The following is a 19,122-nucleotide window of genomic DNA, read 5'->3' as shown; positions in this document are numbered from 1 at the left end:
TAATATATTTTTTCATTTGTTTTACAGATTCGGCCATTTCTGTTATCACTCTGAAGTCGTGTAAACTGTATTAACCCTTTTCGTTTCTCTTACATGTCATAGCTGAAATTGGCCAGTATCTTGACACACAATCAAATATGCTGACTATCGTAGATCCGTCAATGTGCATGCGCGCGGGGAAAGAGACAGAGAGAGAGAGAGAGTGTGTGTGTGTGTGTGTGTTGTGTGTGTGTGTGTGTGTGTGTGTGTGTGTGTGTGTGATCATGAAGTCAATGCTTCGACTTACACTTTGTGGAAAGAGCGAGTGGCCCGCAGGCTGATATAACAAAGCATTTCATTGACCATGTTGTCACCATTTCTTTTCTTTTCCATTTTTCTTCTGTAGCATATAGATGTACTGTCGAAAATCAATTTTTGAGATATATGGTATTTATATTAATTGTATTAATCTATGTTCATATATATGAACATTTGTTTCAATGTAAGATTTTATGTGACAGCAAATAATGGCAAGTTGTGCGATTTATTTTAGAAATGTATCCCGTTTTTCAATAAAGCCTGCGTATTTTTTTAAAATTCAGTGTGAGTTAACATTCCATTTTATGAGGGTGAAAGAATATCTTGTTAAACCGTGACGTTGACGCATTCTTTTATGTTAATAGCATGTTGTACTGTGGGTTAGGTCAATTTAATCATTTCTGTGATTTGAACAACATTGAGTTTCACTGGACGTTATCTTTTTTAACGCATTTTTAAAGAAAAAAATCGAGAGAAATATATGACTTAAAGGGTTCCTTGGGCATTATTGTTGTTGATGAGAATATTGATGTCCACACCAAATTTATATGAATTTACGAGTAAATGCTCTACGACAGATTTTTTAAACCCATCTATTTAAGTGACTGTACACAAATTCTGTTCTTCGGATGAAGAAAGAATGCCCAACGTTAAATATTCAATACCCTTTAGAATTCTTCAAATTCTTTAAATCCAAAACAAATTCATGTGGTTTTGCTTGTTTATTTGCTTCTATATGTATTTTTTTTTTAATATTTGGTCTGTTCCGAAAGTCCTTGAGCACGTTTTTCGGGGACCCAAATTCAAGTATTCATTGTCGTTAGAGGAAATGATTATTCGGTTTCCAAAAAAATACAACCATTGTCTTTGGAGAGACAATCTGTTCAAGTGATATGAATGATGCATTTAGATTTTTGAAAACCTGAATTCAAAGAACAATATTATATGTTTGTCACTCGTTTTAAGTACATAAATGTCCACATCCCACCTGCTCAACGCCTTTTTTTCAGGGGATTGGGGGATGGGGGCGGAGGAAGGTTTATGTTGAAAAACGATTTACCTTTGCATAGCTGTTTTATACGTTCGATTTTATTTTGTGTGTGAAAGATTCGCCTGTTGTCTTTTCACGTGGTACCGCTATTTGTTTTCATCATGTTTGTACTGACAAAAACATGAACGTACTATGTATGACTGTAAAACAATATTTGAGCGTGATTTTGAAGTGCTATGTTTTGAGTGCTTAGACTTGTGATACTTGTGAGTTTATACCTGAATGTAACGGATTTTTGAAAGAAAAGAACCTTCCTTCAGCGAAGGGGGAAAACGCTGGCTGTATTTTGAGTTTTGCTTTCTGGGCGTTCAAATAAAACAAATACAAAATATCAGTTGACAGTCTTCATTTCAAAAGTGAAAAAAGAAGGGTATTTTAAGATATAATTAAAACAGATTTCATATGTTCACGTAAATGCATGCATCCTGTGTAGGGGACGCAAGCGCAAACTTGACTACTGTTCCTAGTATCAGTTCTGTACAATGAAAATGTTAATGTTTTAAACATATCATATCACCATATGTAATATCTTTCATGTCTAGGTTTTTACGATCTCATGAACTTTTGTGCATGAATTCGATTGAAAGAAGAGAAACAAACATCCCATGCATGACAATGACTATCATACTCAGGGTTTCAGAGTTTTATCACACACACACACACACACACACACACACACACTTATCAATCGCAGTTGCATACTTGACCAAAATTTTCCCAAGGCACTCTTTTTTTCTTTTTAATGTTCATTGTTAAAACGTTCACGAAATTTTCACAACATTATGGTCAATAAAAGTTCACGAACCTATCACAACACTACAGCCAATAAAAGCTCCAGACGTTATCATGGCACTGTATTATATCTTATAAAAGTTTTCGAGGTTATCACTACACTGTAACTTATAAAAGTATGCGATTCTACCACAACACTGTAGCCTTTAAAGATGTACGAGTTTACCACAACATTGTATCGTTTTAAAAGAAATTACTAGTTTATCACACACACAAAACACACACGATTTTATCAAAACATAGTTGCCTATAAAAGTTCACGAAGTTATCACAAAACTGCAGCCAGTAATTGTTCACAAAGTTATAACTACACTATACCAATGAAAGATCAGTAAGTGATCATGGCACTGCTGCCCAGTCCTTGAAGTAGAGATTAACGACCTATTGGGAAAAAAATAGTCATTACGGTCGAGTTTGAGTCTTGCTTTAGACTGATAAAATTTACGAATTCATTTCAGCGCTGTAACTTGTGGATGTTTACGAAATTTTCACAACACAATAGCCTGTAAAGGTTCATGAAGTTATCACGCAGTGTAACCTAATATAGTTCTTTAAGTAATCGTGACACTGTAGCCTGAAGAAGTCCGTGAAGGTATCACGACATAGAATCCCATGGAAGTTAGTGAAAAGTTGTCACAACACTATAGCCTATAGAATTAATGAAATAACCACGAAACCATCAGAAATTCATGGTATAAAGGTTCATGCAGTTATCACGACACTGTAGGCAAAAAACATTAAGGAAGCTCTCACGACTGTATGAAAAGTTGTTATGGCAACACTGCAGCTTATGAACGTTCACGTAGTCATCACAGCACTCAAAATATAAAGTTATCATGACACTATATAAAAGTCACGAAGTTCCCAAAACACTGTATTTTTTTGTTTTTGTTTTAAGAGCATCATCTCTTTTCATCTCAGGGTTTGTAATACGTACATAGAACATGAGTAACTTACAAAAATTGTAAAAACAGATTCAAAGAAAATCGGTCATTAAAAGCTTTCAATTCAATGCGTAGAAGACAGACGGCAAAATATAAGAAGAAGAAACAAACAAAAACATCAACAAAATAACAAACCCACAACTAAACCGACAAATAAGAGAAAATGTACACAGATGTATAGTAATTAAAAGTTCAAATTGTTTCTTCGCAATTTTATACATAAAGCTCATCCTACTCCAGAGGCCATTTTAACGAGTTCTAGACCCAACATCGGTTCACAAGAAGAAAAAAAAACACCAAAAAACAAACAAACCGTACACTACGCAACTACTTTGATTTTTTTTTAATGCAACAATAGTACGGTGCCTCAGCGTCAGAACAGGACGAGTGGAAAGCATGCTTCTGAAGCCGTCAGGATGAGGTGACTGCTTTCGCCTTGCAACACAAACGTCTGGCAGAGATCCACAGAAGACTGATGACGTACTCCATGACCTCTGCTACCGTCAGCAGACTAGCGCCCAGAAATAGTCCCATTTGGCCCCCAACATCACCTACCACACAAAGTCAAAGTCACTTGAAATACAGAACCGGCAACAACCGCAGCACAATATACAAGTCAGCTGAAATACCAAAATCAACACCACTAGCAACACAATATCAAAGTTACTTGAAGAACAAAAAATCCTTGACAATGCACTGAAAACAGTATCATTCGCGGGGACAAAAATCAATCATGTCACATGAAGTATCATGTACAACGGAGACAAACCTTGATTGTTAGCCAGCTCCTGGACATTTCACATCTATAATTCCGCTGAAGACATGTGAATTTTGCTGGGTATCTTTTATGCGTCCTTCTCAGCGTGTATTCTTCGGCGCAATTCTTAAGGTTTCGCTTTTTTTTATGTAGTTTATATATATGTATATATATCTACCCTTGCAGATTACAAATGTTTACATTTTAACACAGCTGCGTGGACGTACTCCATTCTATTAGGTACAATTTAAGACTGTAAGCACATGCACTGTCCACCAAGTTCTGACCTCTGTTTTCATTGACCCTTCCAAATTACAAGCAGCTAGCAAACAAACAACCCTAAAGTCCCTTCAAACAACAAGAACAATAAAACAACAACGAAAACCATCATCACTGTTATGGCATATATCCAAGGTAAAAATCAAAGTGTACATTTTTTTTTAAGCCTGCAATACGCATTTGGATCTGGCAACGGTTTTCAATGCTATCACTTAATGTGAATGCCCTCACCCCTCCCCCTCCCCGACTCCCTCCCTTTATTTTACTTACTGTAAATATCATGCAGTGTCATTGCAGGAACGTGCTTGATCGTGAGTATCTTGTCGCTCTCAAATTGCACGAATATCTTCAGAAAATCTCTGGAAAGAAGTCAACACACACCGCACACACTCATGTACCGTGGACGTTATGTTCTTGGGTCTTGTATCTTGCACTTGGCTGCTTTCCAGAGGCAAACAAGTTTGAAAATATTGTTAAATTTTGCATTAATAGTCACGTGTTATTTTGCACCCAAATTCACGAAATCTAAATGTGTAAAGTGTTAGTACTATAGGCAGTTGCAAGTTTTTGTTTCATTAATCAAATACCGAGTTCCAAAAATCGTGTACTTGTTTTCAGTTCCACGTTAACTGTTTAATCGAGTCTCTTAGTTCATGACCAAATGTTCAGTTGTTTTTGGAAAATGGACACACAGCGTTCTGGACTGCATTTGTAGTCAAGACCCTCTGTATAATCCCCATCTGCAGGCACTTTATCTTCGCACAATTTATGTTAAACATATTCACCAGCATTTTCTTTGCCTCAGAGAACCTGTGCTTTTAGTTTCTTTCAGCATATTGAACAAGTTGGTTTACTATCACCGATTACTTATGTATTTCTTTTTCTTCGTATACCGTTTTGTCAAAAAGGTCTATCCATTATATCAACAAAAATTGATTATTAGACATGTCTACATCATGGTTTACAATCACCGATTACTTATATATTTCTGTTTCTTTCGATATTTTTTTTTGTAATCAAAGAGGTCCATCTATTATAAGTAACAAACATTGATTATTTAATAGACATGTCTTGATCGTGTTATAAGATCTTCATAAACAATAACTTTTCCATTTTCTTTGACAGCATGTTTCATGACATATACCCTTTTTCTAATACTTTCGGATCTTTAATAATCATTTTATACAGAGAACGGACTCTGAAAGTAGTTTTCTTTTGCTTGTGGAGTGAAGGCATAAAGTATTGTATACCTCAAGATGCATGAGACAAAAAATATCATCAATTTCTTTTATGCGTGAAAGCGTATGCTGATCCATAACACACGAATTTTTTTTAAGAATTGGATATGTTTCCATTGCTATACTTTCCAATTTGTGTTTGGAATTCTGATTCTTCTGGTCCACTAAATTTTTAGCGCATATACATTTCTAGGAATACCACAAGTAATGTTTAAGGCACCATCTCTTATCCTTGTTATTGCTGTCTTTCTACTAATGTTATTAATATTCTTTCCGTTCTACACAATCAGAAAACATAAGTTTTCGAGGTTTTTTTTTTATAAAGTGGTCGCTTGGATCAGGTAACAGAATCCAAGGATGTGTTTGTTTAGATCACACGAGGGATCTTCAAAGGACAAGTTTATGAAATGAAGCGAACCTTGGATCCAGATTTAAATAGACACCACTAATGAAATTTCGGACAGCTATAATTTTGACACTGGAAGAAATCCAATCAGAAGTCATTTTATTGTTACCTTGACAATAAAGTCTGACCAATCATACCCTGGTTTACTGTAACTGTAACAACAACAACAAAATTGTCAACAACAACAAAAATCCCAAATTTATTGATTAGTATCGGCTTAATGTTTCCCACCAGCTTGCATACAAGTGAATAGAAGGAACAAAGAAATAAATCCAGATCTATGTATATTTTTTTAAAGGAAGCTCCAGGTCCGTTCATATATCCTTCACTTGACAAGTCCGCAGCAACAATGATGCTCAAATACAGACATGTATTAACGACTAGACAGTTAATTCTCTTTGATCTGGAATATGCTACACAGAACAAATAAAACTAAACACATACAGCTCAAAATTTGAATTATGATCAAACAAGTTATAAAAGGCGATGTCAAACATCTTTCTAGCACAATATTCATGTAATCAAAAACATTTTTCAAAGAACCACAATCGTCTAACATCTCGTTTTCTGATTCAGATTCTAAGACCTATAGTGACGAGTGATATGTGAGGATTTGTCATCAATGTTTGATCGTATCAAATCACATTCATTAAGAACAAAAAAATATAAAGGGAAGTATAGGAAACGAAGAAAAGCAAAACCGCGAAACTTACACAGAGGTCAGGTTAATGTCCATCGGCAGCTGGGCCATTCGCTCGGCGGTGAAGGGGACAGAACTGACTTTAGTCTCCAGTCGCGTCATCTGACACTCACTGAGACAAGGGCTGCTTGCCAGTTCCGCAACAGCCGCCAAGCCTGTGTGCAGCAAAAGCAAAACCTTCAAAGCATTTGCGATATGTCTCCACGACAGTGGATCATACTGCACATCATTCGAGCATGAAGATATTTCAAAATAATGATGATGATGATGATGATGATGATAAGAAGAAGAAGAAGAAAAAGAAGAAGAATCTGTATAACACTAACCTTGCGTTTGTTTGGGTTTTTTTGTGTTTTGTTGTTGTTGTTGTTGTTGTTTTGGGGGGTTCGTGTTTTGGGGGTTTTTTTCTCGTTTTTTATATATGAATCAAAGCTTCCATTTAAAACTGACTCATCCAGAAGCTAAGAGTTCTGGCAGGGGTAGACAGACAAACAGATGAAGAGATAGAATCATATGGTACTGACTTAGTGCTGGCAGGAAGCACTCGTGCATCTGTAGTAGGGTGCAGTTAGGAAGATCCACGTTTTCTGAAAACAAAAATCGACGAAATGAAAAAAAAATCGTAGTTTTTCGGCACCATTACTTAATACAACAAGCATAACAAAAACGCCGTGTCTATATCAGTGATGTGGCAAAAAAAGACAAGAAAAAAAAGACATTGCTTTAAAGTTTTTTATTCCTGTTTGATCCGAATAGATTGTGGGAAGCTGTGAAAATGTTGTCAATAATATATTACAATGCTAATGGTGTTTTGTCTTCTGTTCTACAAGCGCTTCTGAATCGACTGCACGCGTGGTGTCTTTGTGTATGTGTGTGTGCGAGTGCGTGCGTATGAGTGTGTGTGTGCGCGTGAGTGTGTCTTTATGTGCGTGAGTGTGTGCGTGTGTGTGTGTGTGTGTGTGTGTGTGTGTGTGTGTGTGTGTGTGTGTGTGTGTGTGTGTGTGTGTGTGTGTGTGTTCGTTATTTTTGCAAACTTCTGGACCACACGTACACACACAACACCTACCACAAAAAACATGAGAATCATATCTGCACACATAGTACTGAGGAATCATTTCCATACGTACAATTTAGAAGACACGAGTCCACACACAGAAGACTGAAGAATCATATATACAGATAAAATATAGAACCTACACGCACAACATAACATAATAATCATGCCCAGATATACAAGACAGAAGAACCATACCCACAGCTTCAGTTTCAGTTTCTCAAGGAGGCGTTCGAACAAATCCATTTTCGCTACACCACATCTGCTAGTGAGCATAACCCAATGCGCTTAGTCAGTCCTTGAGTTCGCACGCACACACACACACACACACACACACACACACACACACAGATAACACTTGTGTTGACATAGGTTCTTTTTCAGTGCGCAAAGTGCTTTTCCAAACTTAGAAGTAGAAAGGGAGAGACCGAGATTCGAACCTACACCCTCAAGGATACTGTATTCTGCTACCTTCCTCAGGTACTCACACATAAAAAAAGAATCGCATCCACACGTACAATACAGAAGAAACATATCCACGCACACAAGATAGAAGAATCGTGTATATATACATACACAAGTCAGAAGAATCATATCCACGCAACAATACAGAATAATCATATCGACACACACACACAAAAGACAGAAGAATAGTGTCCATACACACAAGACAGAAGAATCACACACATACACACATAAGAATCATATCTACACGCACAAGAGAGAAGAATAATACCCACACATAAAACACAAAAGAATCACTCACTCACTCACTCATTCCCTTGACCGCTGGGGTCGTTGGGGGGACATGAGGAAGATGTCATAGCTCGCCATGCCGTTCTGTTGGCAGCTGTCGTGAGGAGATCTGGCATCGTCATTTTGGTCCATTCCTTGACGTTGTCAAACCAGCTTTTTTTCTGCCGCCCCCGTCTGCGCCCTCCCTCTACAGTCCCTTGCAGGATGGTTTTGGAGAGGGTGTTATGTCGTATGACGTGACCAAACCATGCCATCTTCCGTCGTTTGACAGTCGCCAGCAGTGGTTCTTGGGGCCCAACAAGGTTACTGACCAGGTTCCGCACATAGTCATTGGTCTTGTGCTCCTTGTAGGAGATGTGTAGTAGTCTCCTCAAGCACTTGGTTTCGAATGCTTGGATTCTTCTTTCTGTTTCTGCCATCAGTGTCCATGTCTCACATCCATATAAGAGGATGGAGACCACCAGTGACTTGTAGAGCAGGAATTTTGTGTGGAATCTGATGTTACTCTTCCATACCCTGTTCAGTCTGGCCATCGCTGCCGTTGCAGAATTAATCCTATTTCGGATTTCTGCTGTGCAGGTGCCGTCTTTGGACAGGGTTGCTCCCAGGTACTTGAAGCTGGTCACTTCTTCTAAGGGCTCACCATTCATGGTTATGTTGGCACTGATGTTAGTTGTGCTGTTGACCATGACCTTTGACTTCTCTGTGCTGACCTCCATGCCGTAAGCATTTGCTCTTGTAGTGAGTCTGTTTGTTAGGTCCTGGAGCTCGGTGTTAGTGCCCCCCATGAGGTCGATGTCGTCTGCGAATCGCAGATTGCAGACTGGCCTACCGCCAATGGTGATGGAGGTGTGGTGGTCTTCAAGGGCCTCCTGCATAATTCTCTCCAGAAAGATGTTGAAAAGTATTGGGGATAAGAGGCATCCTTGCCTGACTCCGACTGTGGTCCGAAAGAACTGTCCTTGTTGATTGTTGAGAATCACATCCACGCATACAAAACCGGAGAATCATATCCACACGTTCAAAAATCTCTCTCTCTCTCTCTCTCTCTCACACACACACACACACACACACACACACACACAATTATCATATCCACATGTACAGGAGAAAAGAGCTATATCCACACACAAACAATACAGACAAAATCATATCAATGTACAAGATGGAATAACAACCATACCAACACCTACAAGACAGAAGAATCATACCCACAAAAACAAGAGCCATACCCACAAATACAATAGCCAAGAATCATGCTGATTACCTACCATCGTCTCCAAGCGTCCGGCAGCCACATGCTGATGTCGTCGGATCGTTCATTCTTTTCCACACACAGCTGGCGAAAGAGTAGGGTGTGAAGGGGGGTTGGGAGTCCGTGTTCAGATCCAGACAGTTTTGTCCCTCCATCGAGTTGTAAGGGGAAGGGAGGAAGTCGAACTGCGATATAAATCAAACGATGACGTGGTTGGTGGGTTTTGCTGTGAAGAACTTACTGCTCGCAACAACCACATTCCCAAAGAACGGCTGTGAACGGATCCTCATCTTTGTAAACCTTTTACGTTCATGACCGATATGTGAAAGTTTCAGAATCAGCTGTCACGACTTGTTTTACTCTTGTCGATGCTAAACTTTGACATCGTCCACGATTACCCCGTACCCCAAAAAGCATCTTTGCAAAGTATTTCAATGACTAAACAGTACTCTACCTGCACTTTCCCCCTCTAACTGTTGTTCAGAAGATGACTTAGTCAACCAGTGCTAAAGGCTGTATGCACTAACACAGTCCATTATCAGGGCACGTTTGTCTGATAGGTCTTGGTTCATGACACAGCTGAGCTGACCACTCCTGCTCTTCAAACATTTCGACCTCCCTTGCATATTTTCGGATCACAGACATAAGGTAAAAACAGCAATTTGGTCGCAATTACATTTCCTTTTTGGATATATATCTATATATCTATTTGCCTTCTTTTCTTTTTAATTTCAACATCAGCCTTGGCTAGCAGCTACAAGAGCCAATACAATGGATTGTGATTTTTCTCCTGTTGAGTTGAGAACACCACTGAATTATCAATGGTGTCACAATATCAACACTGTGATTCGCTGCCATTGCTGAGATATAATGAAGAGTCCACAGTGGACAAAACCAGTCAAAGTCAAATTAGTTAAAACAAATGGTTCGCTCTGTGAAAGAATCGAGATGACTCTTCTTTTGCTGTCGTCAAAGGAATCAAACGTTCCTTTCCATCACAAATTTCATTCCCCCATATCTATCATCCCCCCCCCCACACACACACACACCTTTCTCCGTTACCGTTAAGAATCAGGGACGTTGTATAACACGGACAGCAACTTTTATTTACATCTCATTGTAAAACTGGAACTACTCTTTCGTTTCCAAATATAATATTGACATAAACCCGCTGCCTCGAGTCCTCGCTCTTGGATCGGATGAAACAGAAATGGTACCGCAGAAAAGAGGGATTCTATAATTAGTTGTGACCATCAAAAGAGATAACAAAATCACACCAAAAATCAGCAGCCTTGAGAAGTACGTGAATGTGTATTCGTTCATGACATGAAGGTAAATTTTCTTCCTTTAATCAGATACAAAACAAAACAACACGAAGTGTCTTCAGAGACAGGAGAGGCTTCGCTTCATTCATCGTACGAACCAAGCGACGGGTGACAATCCTCAACAAACAAAGCACTAACAGTATAACAACTCATCGTACTACCTTGACAATTATACATAAATATCGATTTCAAAGTCTGTACTGCGCATACAACGATCGTGAAGACGTGGCCTCACCTTCGTTGCAGAAAACTTCACGCTGACAGAGGTCCCAAAAGCTGCATCAGTTCGGTCGGTACCCGGGAATAACTCTCCCTGGTTGTGAATGGAAACCTGGGCGACACACAATCGGTTTCTGTTATGACATACTTCAGCAGACGTGCAAGGAAATAAGAGCAAACATAATCTTCATTAAATGTAATCAGAATCAGAGTCGTAATCAGTTTATTACCTCTGCCAGAGAAAATAATAATGATGAAATATGTGGTACAAAACAAATTACAAGCAAACAGTAAACGAAGGCTGTCAATGGTTTGGTTGCAGTTTGTGAACTACAGCCGTCTGGTTTCCGACCAGCACCGTCCTTTCAGTGTAAAGCATGGTTGGGCGTCTGTCAGTTGTCATTGTTTCGTTTCGGTGGATTTTTACTTTTTAATCGGTTTTCATGTGTGTGTGTGTGTGTGTGTGTGTGTGTGTGTGTGTGTGTGTGTGTGTGTGTGTTTGGCGGAGTGGGTGAGTGGCTCTGTGTGTGTGTGTGTATCTGGTGGTACAGAAGGTTTGACGACGTCCCGATTGTGTATGAAAGGATTGTGTGGACATCTCAATGACTCGATGGTGACTGCGTCCAGTGGGTGTTCCGAGCTACTTACAACAACGCCCCCAACTTCGTCAAACGGGATGATAGTGGCTTGAGGCACCCGGAGATAAAGAGTAAAGGAGTCTTTCACCAAACGTCCCAGACTGTGTTCGATGAACGGCTTGCTGAAAAGAAGAAATGAAAATTAAGAAGCTGAGCTACATGAATGTGAACAAGATAAAACGCATCAAAAATGAAAATGACAACAGCAACACTGTGATCTTATAATGGCATGATATTTATATTTTTAAAAAAATTATCACACACACAAAAAAAAACTAACAAAAACGGAAATGAACAAAACAAAAAAAAGTTGATAGAAAACTTCCTTTCCTGGCAAAATTTTTGTGTACGAGTTTTCCTGTGAAGTTGTGACAAGAACTGAATAAAGAAGAAGAAAAATCTGCAACAACCGGAAAATGATAGTAAGCGGAAAACGTCTTGCTTACAATTTGCAGAAAGTAGTGGGGTTACTATCAAAAACTGAAAGATGCCCCCTACCCCTCCTCTTCCTTCCTACAGCATTCCACGGAATGAAGGGATAAAGCCGACTGTGATTACAACAACAACAAAAAATACACGCACCTGATATTCAAACGGATGGTTAAAAAAATCCAAGCCAATCGCATCCTTCTCTTACTTCTCATCGTTCTTATAAAACGTACCCTTAAGCGCAATGGGTTACGCTGCTGGTCAGGCATCTGCTTAGCAGATGTGGTGCAGCGTATATGGATTTGTCCGAGCGCAATGACGCCTCCTTGAGTAACTAAACTGAACTGAATTGCCCTCCTTTGGTTCCCTTGAACGTGTAGCAGATGTAGTGTAGCGTATATGGATTTGTCCGAGCGCAGTGACGCCTCCTTGAGTAACTAAACTGAACTGAATTACCCCTTGGTTCCTTTGAACGTGTAGCAGATGTGGTGTAGCGTATATGGATTTGTCCGAGCGCAGTGACGCCTCCTTGAGTAACTAAACTGAACTGAATTACCCCTTGGTTCCTTTGAACGTGTAGCAGATGTGGTGTAGCGTATATGGATTTGTCCGAGCGCAATGACGCCTCCTTGAGTAACTAAACTGAACTGAATTACCCCTTGGTTCCTTTGAACGTGTAGCAGATGTGGTGTAGCGTATATGGATTTGTCCGAGCGCAATGACGCCTCCTTGAGTAACTAAACCGAACTGAATTTTTTGGTTCCTTTGATCGTGTAGCAGATGTGGTGTAGCGTATATGGATTTGTCCGAGCGCAGTGGCGCCTCCTTGAGTAACTAAACTGAACTGAATTACCCCTTGGTTCCCTTAAACGTGTAGCAGCGCTGAGGAAAATCGTTCAACACGTCCACTGTGACGATGTCCTCGTTGATGTTGAACGAGGTCAGCAAAGTGGAAGCGCTGACGACGACCTCGCGGGCTGAGAAGCTAGCGACGTCCATCACTTGCTGCAGAGTCACGTTGCTCATCGCTTGCTGCACGTGCGGGTCGCTCCAGTTGAGGTTGGTGCGATCTTTAAGGAACTGGATCACGAGGTGAGGCTCGGGCAGAGCCTGCTGGAGACGTTGGCTGTCCAGCGGGTCCTTGAGGCAGACGGAGACGGCGGGGAGCGGGGAGAACTTGCTCTCCGTCAGCTGGAACGAGGTGGTGTGAGGGTAGTCAGAGTAGCGCATGAACTGATGGGTCAGCGCGTACATCAACCAGCAGGTCATGCCCAACACCGCCAGAAGCCACGACACTCTGCACACACAACACACATGTACACACTCACACACAAAACACACACACACACACACACACACACACACACACATGAATGCACGCGGGCGCATGCACGCACACTCGCAGGGAATGTTACACACAAGGGGAAAAACAAAGAAATGAAGGGGGGTGGAAAGACAAGGGGCCGATATTACTGAGATGAGGACAAAAGTAAAAGCAGGCAATACTTTCATTGCTTTGATAAACTCTCATGGCCGTGACCTTAAGACTGTAATCTTACAATTATGAAAAACATAACAACAAAGAACATTGTGGACCTCTTAATGGGAATGAATCCCTAACAAAGCCGAAGAAAAGGTACCTTTTTGTGGCCTCGGTCGTATGCAGGTTAGGAGAACCAGCGACTGATTTCATTTTGTTCTTTTTTAATCTTATTTTAATTTTTTTTTAATTTATTATTTGTGTGTGTGTGTACTTCACACGCCTTCTTCATTGGCCAAAAAAGAAACGGTACCTTGATATTCTGTGACGTTCGGTTTGGCTGACGTTCTTCACCCCATGCAGTGACGTTTCTGACATAAACGTGGTGGTTTTATCGGCCAGTTCTTTGGACACTGGTGGAGGTTCTGTCTTCATTGTCTCCTCTTCTTCCTGTGGCCGCATCCCTCAGTAAAAAGCTGCAAAAAGGGGAAACGTTAGATTGATCATTATATATATATATATATATATATATATCGATTGATAGATATAGATACTATAAGACATTATAGAAAAACAAACAAAACTTCAACAAACAAACATCCGTCTACTATAATCTCCGAAAAACTCAAACGCACACAGTACAATAAACAAAACCCATTATGATGATAAATTCATGTGGCAATAACAAACGATTCCGATACCCCTCTCTAGTAAAAACATGTGTCTGGAATAACGTTAAAGAAAGAACAGAACAGAATTAAAAAAAAGGGGGGGCAGGAATACCTCAGGAACCCACCCTGATCGTACAACGGTTCCAGTTCATCTGCACAGATTTTCAGCAGCACAGCTTATTTTTTACATTGCCCCAGAATGAACAGCATCCGTGATTCGTCACGAAGCTGACAACGCTGCATCTCCCATTGTTCCCATGGAACAGTGTACAGCAGGCAAGCAGCCCTCGGGTCTGATCGAGCGCTGCGCTGATTGATAGTAGTAAACCGTGTGCACTCTAAATGGCAACACTGTTCGCAAAACTTTCCAGCCCCTGCAAAAGCGTTCATTCGCTCTACATATGTATACTTTCTGTTCGCATTCAACGTGAAGTTGCGACGTGCTTATACGTTTTAGAAAAACCAAGGCATTTTTTTTTCTGTGATGGCAATGGTTGTAGCAGCAATATGACTGCTAGAAAATCGAAACACTGCTTTGTGTTAAATTTAAAAGGCAGTCTGTTGGTATTCAGGAAGTCCAAAACAGAGCATCTAAGCTGCTGGTACCTGAAGTTGAAAATAGTATTACAATGACAGACCTCAAATACCTTCCTTTTCCAACGCTAGAATTCATGACTCACATGTGATTAAATACAGGTGTCACAAGAACATTTAGACAAGCTGATGATATAGATGTATGCGATTTCATCACCGTGTTACCTGATACCAGCATGAGAAAGGTGACGAGAAATGGTTTATCTAATCCGTCAGAACTAATAGTTCCCTTTTTTTAGCAGTAGATTTGCACCATTACGGAATGAAGTATCTATCAACATTAAAAAATGCAACAAACTCTAACACTTCCTAAACCATGTCGATGAATGGGATGACTGTACTGTGAAATGAAATCATGCACGAACATGTCAGTTTTGCGCCATACAAAAAGCTGAACCTGTGGAAGATCTTACCTTACTTATTTCATGAAACAATGTTGATGATACATGGAAAAAAAAAAGTCTTCCGGCTCTTATCAATTTGAAACTGATCTGATCTGTTCTGAAAAAGTGTTTGAAAAAAAAAGAAGAAAAAAAAAGAGGGGGGTGATAACATCTACCCAGCAAAACAAAACAAAACGAATCGAAGCAAATGTCCGCTACTTACTTTTCTCCTACTTCTTCTTGTCTCTTTTATTATTTTTTTTTTCCATTCTTCTCTCTGTCATTTCTCCCTCTTCCATCCCCAATTCCTTCACCTCCGTCCCCCCGCACCTCCCCTTCCCCCCGTGCCCCCGGGGGAAGGAATAAACACGTTAAAAATATATCGTTTCCCCAGTACCTCTTTGGATCGAGTTGAGCCACCAGGCCGCCTCGGACCAGTTCATTCATTACTCATGGCGGTAACAAAAGGCTGGGACTGAAGCCACGTGATTGGAAGCAGTCGTTCAATATTTGTCGTCCTGATGAAAGGTAAACAAACCCTCCGAGCATATACCACGCTTACAGTGCTTTAGCGTTTGCGAATATAATGTATGTATAGTAAGACAACACTTTATTTTATTATTTTCTTGGTTGTCCTGTTGAATTCGTTGTATTTTTTATTGACATTTTGAAATTTAAAACAAATGCCGTTTAAAATTAAAACTAGATGGAAACCATTCGCATTCAGTGCTTTAGTGTATGTGAATATAATGTATGTATATCAACACAACACTATATACGATATTCTTTATTGTCATTTCGAATTCGTTCTATTTTTATTGTGACATTTTGAAATGAATTTTTCTTAAAAGATGCTGTTTAAAACTAAAACGAGATGGAAACCATTCACACATGATCGTGACCGCACCGCTGCTAAGACTCTCAGAGCAGATATTGGACTACATTAAAACGAAAGGGTGACTGCCCTCATCGGCAATAAACCCTGTGGGTGGGTGTGTGTGTCAATGCTTAACGCAACGAAAAAGCGGCTTGGCTTTGACCCAAGACCGAGATTTAACTCACAGGCAACTAGCGAACCGCTCATCTCCAATAGATTCAGGATATTGATTAATGAAGGTTTAGCCCAGAGAGAGAGAGAGTGGGGAGGAGTTGACTGAGGGGGACGGGGGTGGGGGTGGGTGTGGGGGTCTTGATGCCAAACTCAACGTAAAGAGTTACGTGCCCAGTATTTGTTACATAACAAACTGTCGTCACTTTCAACAACAGATTTTCAAGTAATTTCTGATCAGAAAGAAAACAAAACGCGCGTGTGTGTGTGTGGGTGTGCGCGTGCGTGTGTGTGCGTGTGTGTGTGTGTGTGTGTGTGTGTGTGTGTGTGTGTGTGTGTGCGTGTGTGTGTGTGTGTGTGTGTGTGTGTGTGTGTGTGTGTGTGTGTGTGTGTTTGAGTGTGTTGATTGCTTTTACGGTTTTGGGGGTGGGGGTGTTGCTATTTTCAGTTATATTCTACTTCTCCTCCAATGACTGGTGCAGATAAGAACTATTCATCAGATTCCTCCAAGGCTGTCAGTTCTGTACCAAAGCGTAGGTCTCTGGAAATGGGTTTCCTATCCATTCTGCAACTTGTCAGTCCATCTGTTTTCTGTTTTCCCCTCTGTAACCCCCACCCCCTTAACAGTTCTTTGAGGAATTATTTCAGCGTGTTTTTTTTTCTGTTTTTTTCTGTCTCCCCCTCTGTCCGCCCCCTCCCCCTCCCACCCTCCCCCCCAACAGTTCTTTGGAGAATTATTTCAGCAAGGCCACTGGAGTCATTATGATAACAATGTATAATTCATCGTGTATGGCTTGTCATCTCTTTATATCAATATGATTGCGTTATCAATTATAAATGACTTGTTCTCTCTCTCCTCGTCTTCTTCCTTTCTTTTGAATCCGTCTTTTTCGTCTCCTTTCTTCCTTCTTTTTGTGCTTTTTTTTCTTTTTTTCTTTTTTTTTTTTTTTTTGTTGTTGACGTGAGCTATATATGCTATTTACCTCATTGCTAGTAAAATGATCGTTCATTCTCTCTCTGACTGTCTCTGTCTCTTTCTGTCTCTCTCTGTCTCTCTCTGTCTGTCTCTTTCTAATTCTGTCTGTCTCGTCTCTCTCTCTCTCTATCCCTTTGATTCTCTCTCATTCTCCTTGTCCTCTACAGTGTTGTAATTGTTAGTACATTATTCATATAATCATTATCCATAACCTGCAACATATACATGCTGATATATATACATGTTGATATAATTTTTTTTTTTTGGTCTATTTTCTTTCTTTCTTTAATTTCTACTCTCCTCCCCCTCATCCCTTTCTTTACAGGGCTGGATAGAAAGAAGCACTGTTTCACTTACTCTATTACCCACAGAAAATAGAAATCGTTCATTCATTCATTTATCCACCCTGTCTGTCTGTCTTTCTGTCTTTCTCTCTCTCTCTATCTATCTATCTATCTGTCTCTCTCTCTCTCTCTCTCTCGTGATACGTCCCTCCAATGTCCCAACAGAGTATCTGCCAGCACGTGAATGTGTATTCAATGATGTTGGACGTTCAAATGAGCTTATCTCGTTAAACTGATCAAATAACTGGCACCACTCCTTGATTTGCACAGACCAAAAGACTCCGCAGTGGAGCTGATATCAGTCGGTTTAAACAAACATCTATCTGGAATACATGCATTACTAAGGATAGCCACAGAGCAACGTCAATCTCAGTAACAGCATGTCAATTTTCTTTTTTTCCTAAACATGTCTGTTTCTTTTTCGTTTGGAATGTTTGATTCTATCATATGAACGGTTTTCATAGTATAAACTGTGCAGATATACCACAAGTTTATTGACTTTGTCCGTGTGGTTCTATGTATCGATTTTATTATTATATCGATATTCATAAAAAGTGCCTTCAGCATTAGTGTCTTAATGGAAGGCACAATATAAACTGTAATTAGTATTCAAAATCTGGGTTATAAATTTGAAGTAAGTCTGTACTGATAACTTAACGACAATTTAACGATTATTAGATGTTTATTTAAATACTCTGGAGTCATGAATTTGGTATTACATCAAATTAATGATGATTAGATGTTTATTTAAACATCCTGGACTCACAAATTTGGTATATAACTAATCATAACTCACAGGTCCAAAATTTCCTCTTCAGCATTGATACCTTTTGAAAAGGCATTTTAAAAGGTATTGGGCCTTCTTCAGCTTCCTCCGTCGCTTTCATAATTTCCTTCTTTTCTTGTCTGATCGAAAATGATTTTAGTGTATCTGCCAGTCATAGCAGTAAATTGTTTAAAGTTGTATAAAATAGGAGAATTATAGGGCGCAGAAAAATTGACAGTCAACACACACACACACACACACACACACACACACACACACACACACACACACACACACACACACACGTTTCAAGTTTCAAGTTTTAATTATCCTTTCACTCCTATTGAAGTATGGAGGATTACTGCAAAATAAACTTTTCATGCCCAGAACAAACATTTCCAAATACACAACAATGTCACATAAAAGTTGAGAAAACACAAATGTCTTTTAACTCCAAAAGTATAACTAGGCAACATTTGCAAATCTGATCATCTTACTTACAGCTAAAATGACTTTTTTGCCTCCTTTGAGCATATTACAAAAATTAAAAATCGATTTTGGATACAAATATTTTTTTAGGATATTGTATAGAGTGTTCTGTTGATATACACACACACACATTAAACCTTGTGGCGTTGAAAATCGTACTGTTTTCGATTACGAACATCGATTTTTTTCATGTCAACACTCCAAATTAATTGGATTCGCAGCTACGTACCC

At 39.6% G+C, this 19,122-nt stretch overlaps 1 protein-coding gene across 1 annotated transcript in view; it reads right to left on the bottom strand.

Moving 5' to 3' along the window:
• Window positions 1-3,340: 3,340 nt before the first annotated feature.
• LOC143293685 (acid-sensing ion channel 1-like) overlaps window positions 3,341-19,122 on the bottom strand; it is a 22,717-nt gene continuing 6,935 nt past the window's right edge. The window contains exons 2-10 of the mRNA XM_076604843.1: window positions 13,934-14,096; window positions 12,994-13,437; window positions 11,722-11,833; window positions 11,090-11,185; window positions 9,546-9,714; window positions 6,989-7,051; window positions 6,478-6,619; window positions 4,391-4,479; window positions 3,341-3,635 (exon numbers count right to left, since the gene is read on the bottom strand). Coding sequence (XP_076460958.1) covers window positions 3,496-3,635; window positions 4,391-4,479; window positions 6,478-6,619; window positions 6,989-7,051; window positions 9,546-9,714; window positions 11,090-11,185; window positions 11,722-11,833; window positions 12,994-13,437; window positions 13,934-14,082 — 1,404 coding nt within the window. The 5' untranslated portion in view covers window positions 14,083-14,096 and the 3' untranslated portion in view covers window positions 3,341-3,495. The remainder of the gene's footprint in view (window positions 3,636-4,390; window positions 4,480-6,477; window positions 6,620-6,988; window positions 7,052-9,545; window positions 9,715-11,089; window positions 11,186-11,721; window positions 11,834-12,993; window positions 13,438-13,933; window positions 14,097-19,122) is intronic.

This window comes from Babylonia areolata, chromosome 19, assembly GCF_041734735.1.
Source record: "Babylonia areolata isolate BAREFJ2019XMU chromosome 19, ASM4173473v1, whole genome shotgun sequence".
Classification (NCBI taxonomy): Eukaryota; Metazoa; Mollusca; class Gastropoda; order Neogastropoda; family Buccinidae; genus Babylonia; species Babylonia areolata.
The sequence above is the reverse complement of the archived record's forward strand: the minus strand, read 5'-3'. Positions and strand labels throughout refer to the sequence as shown.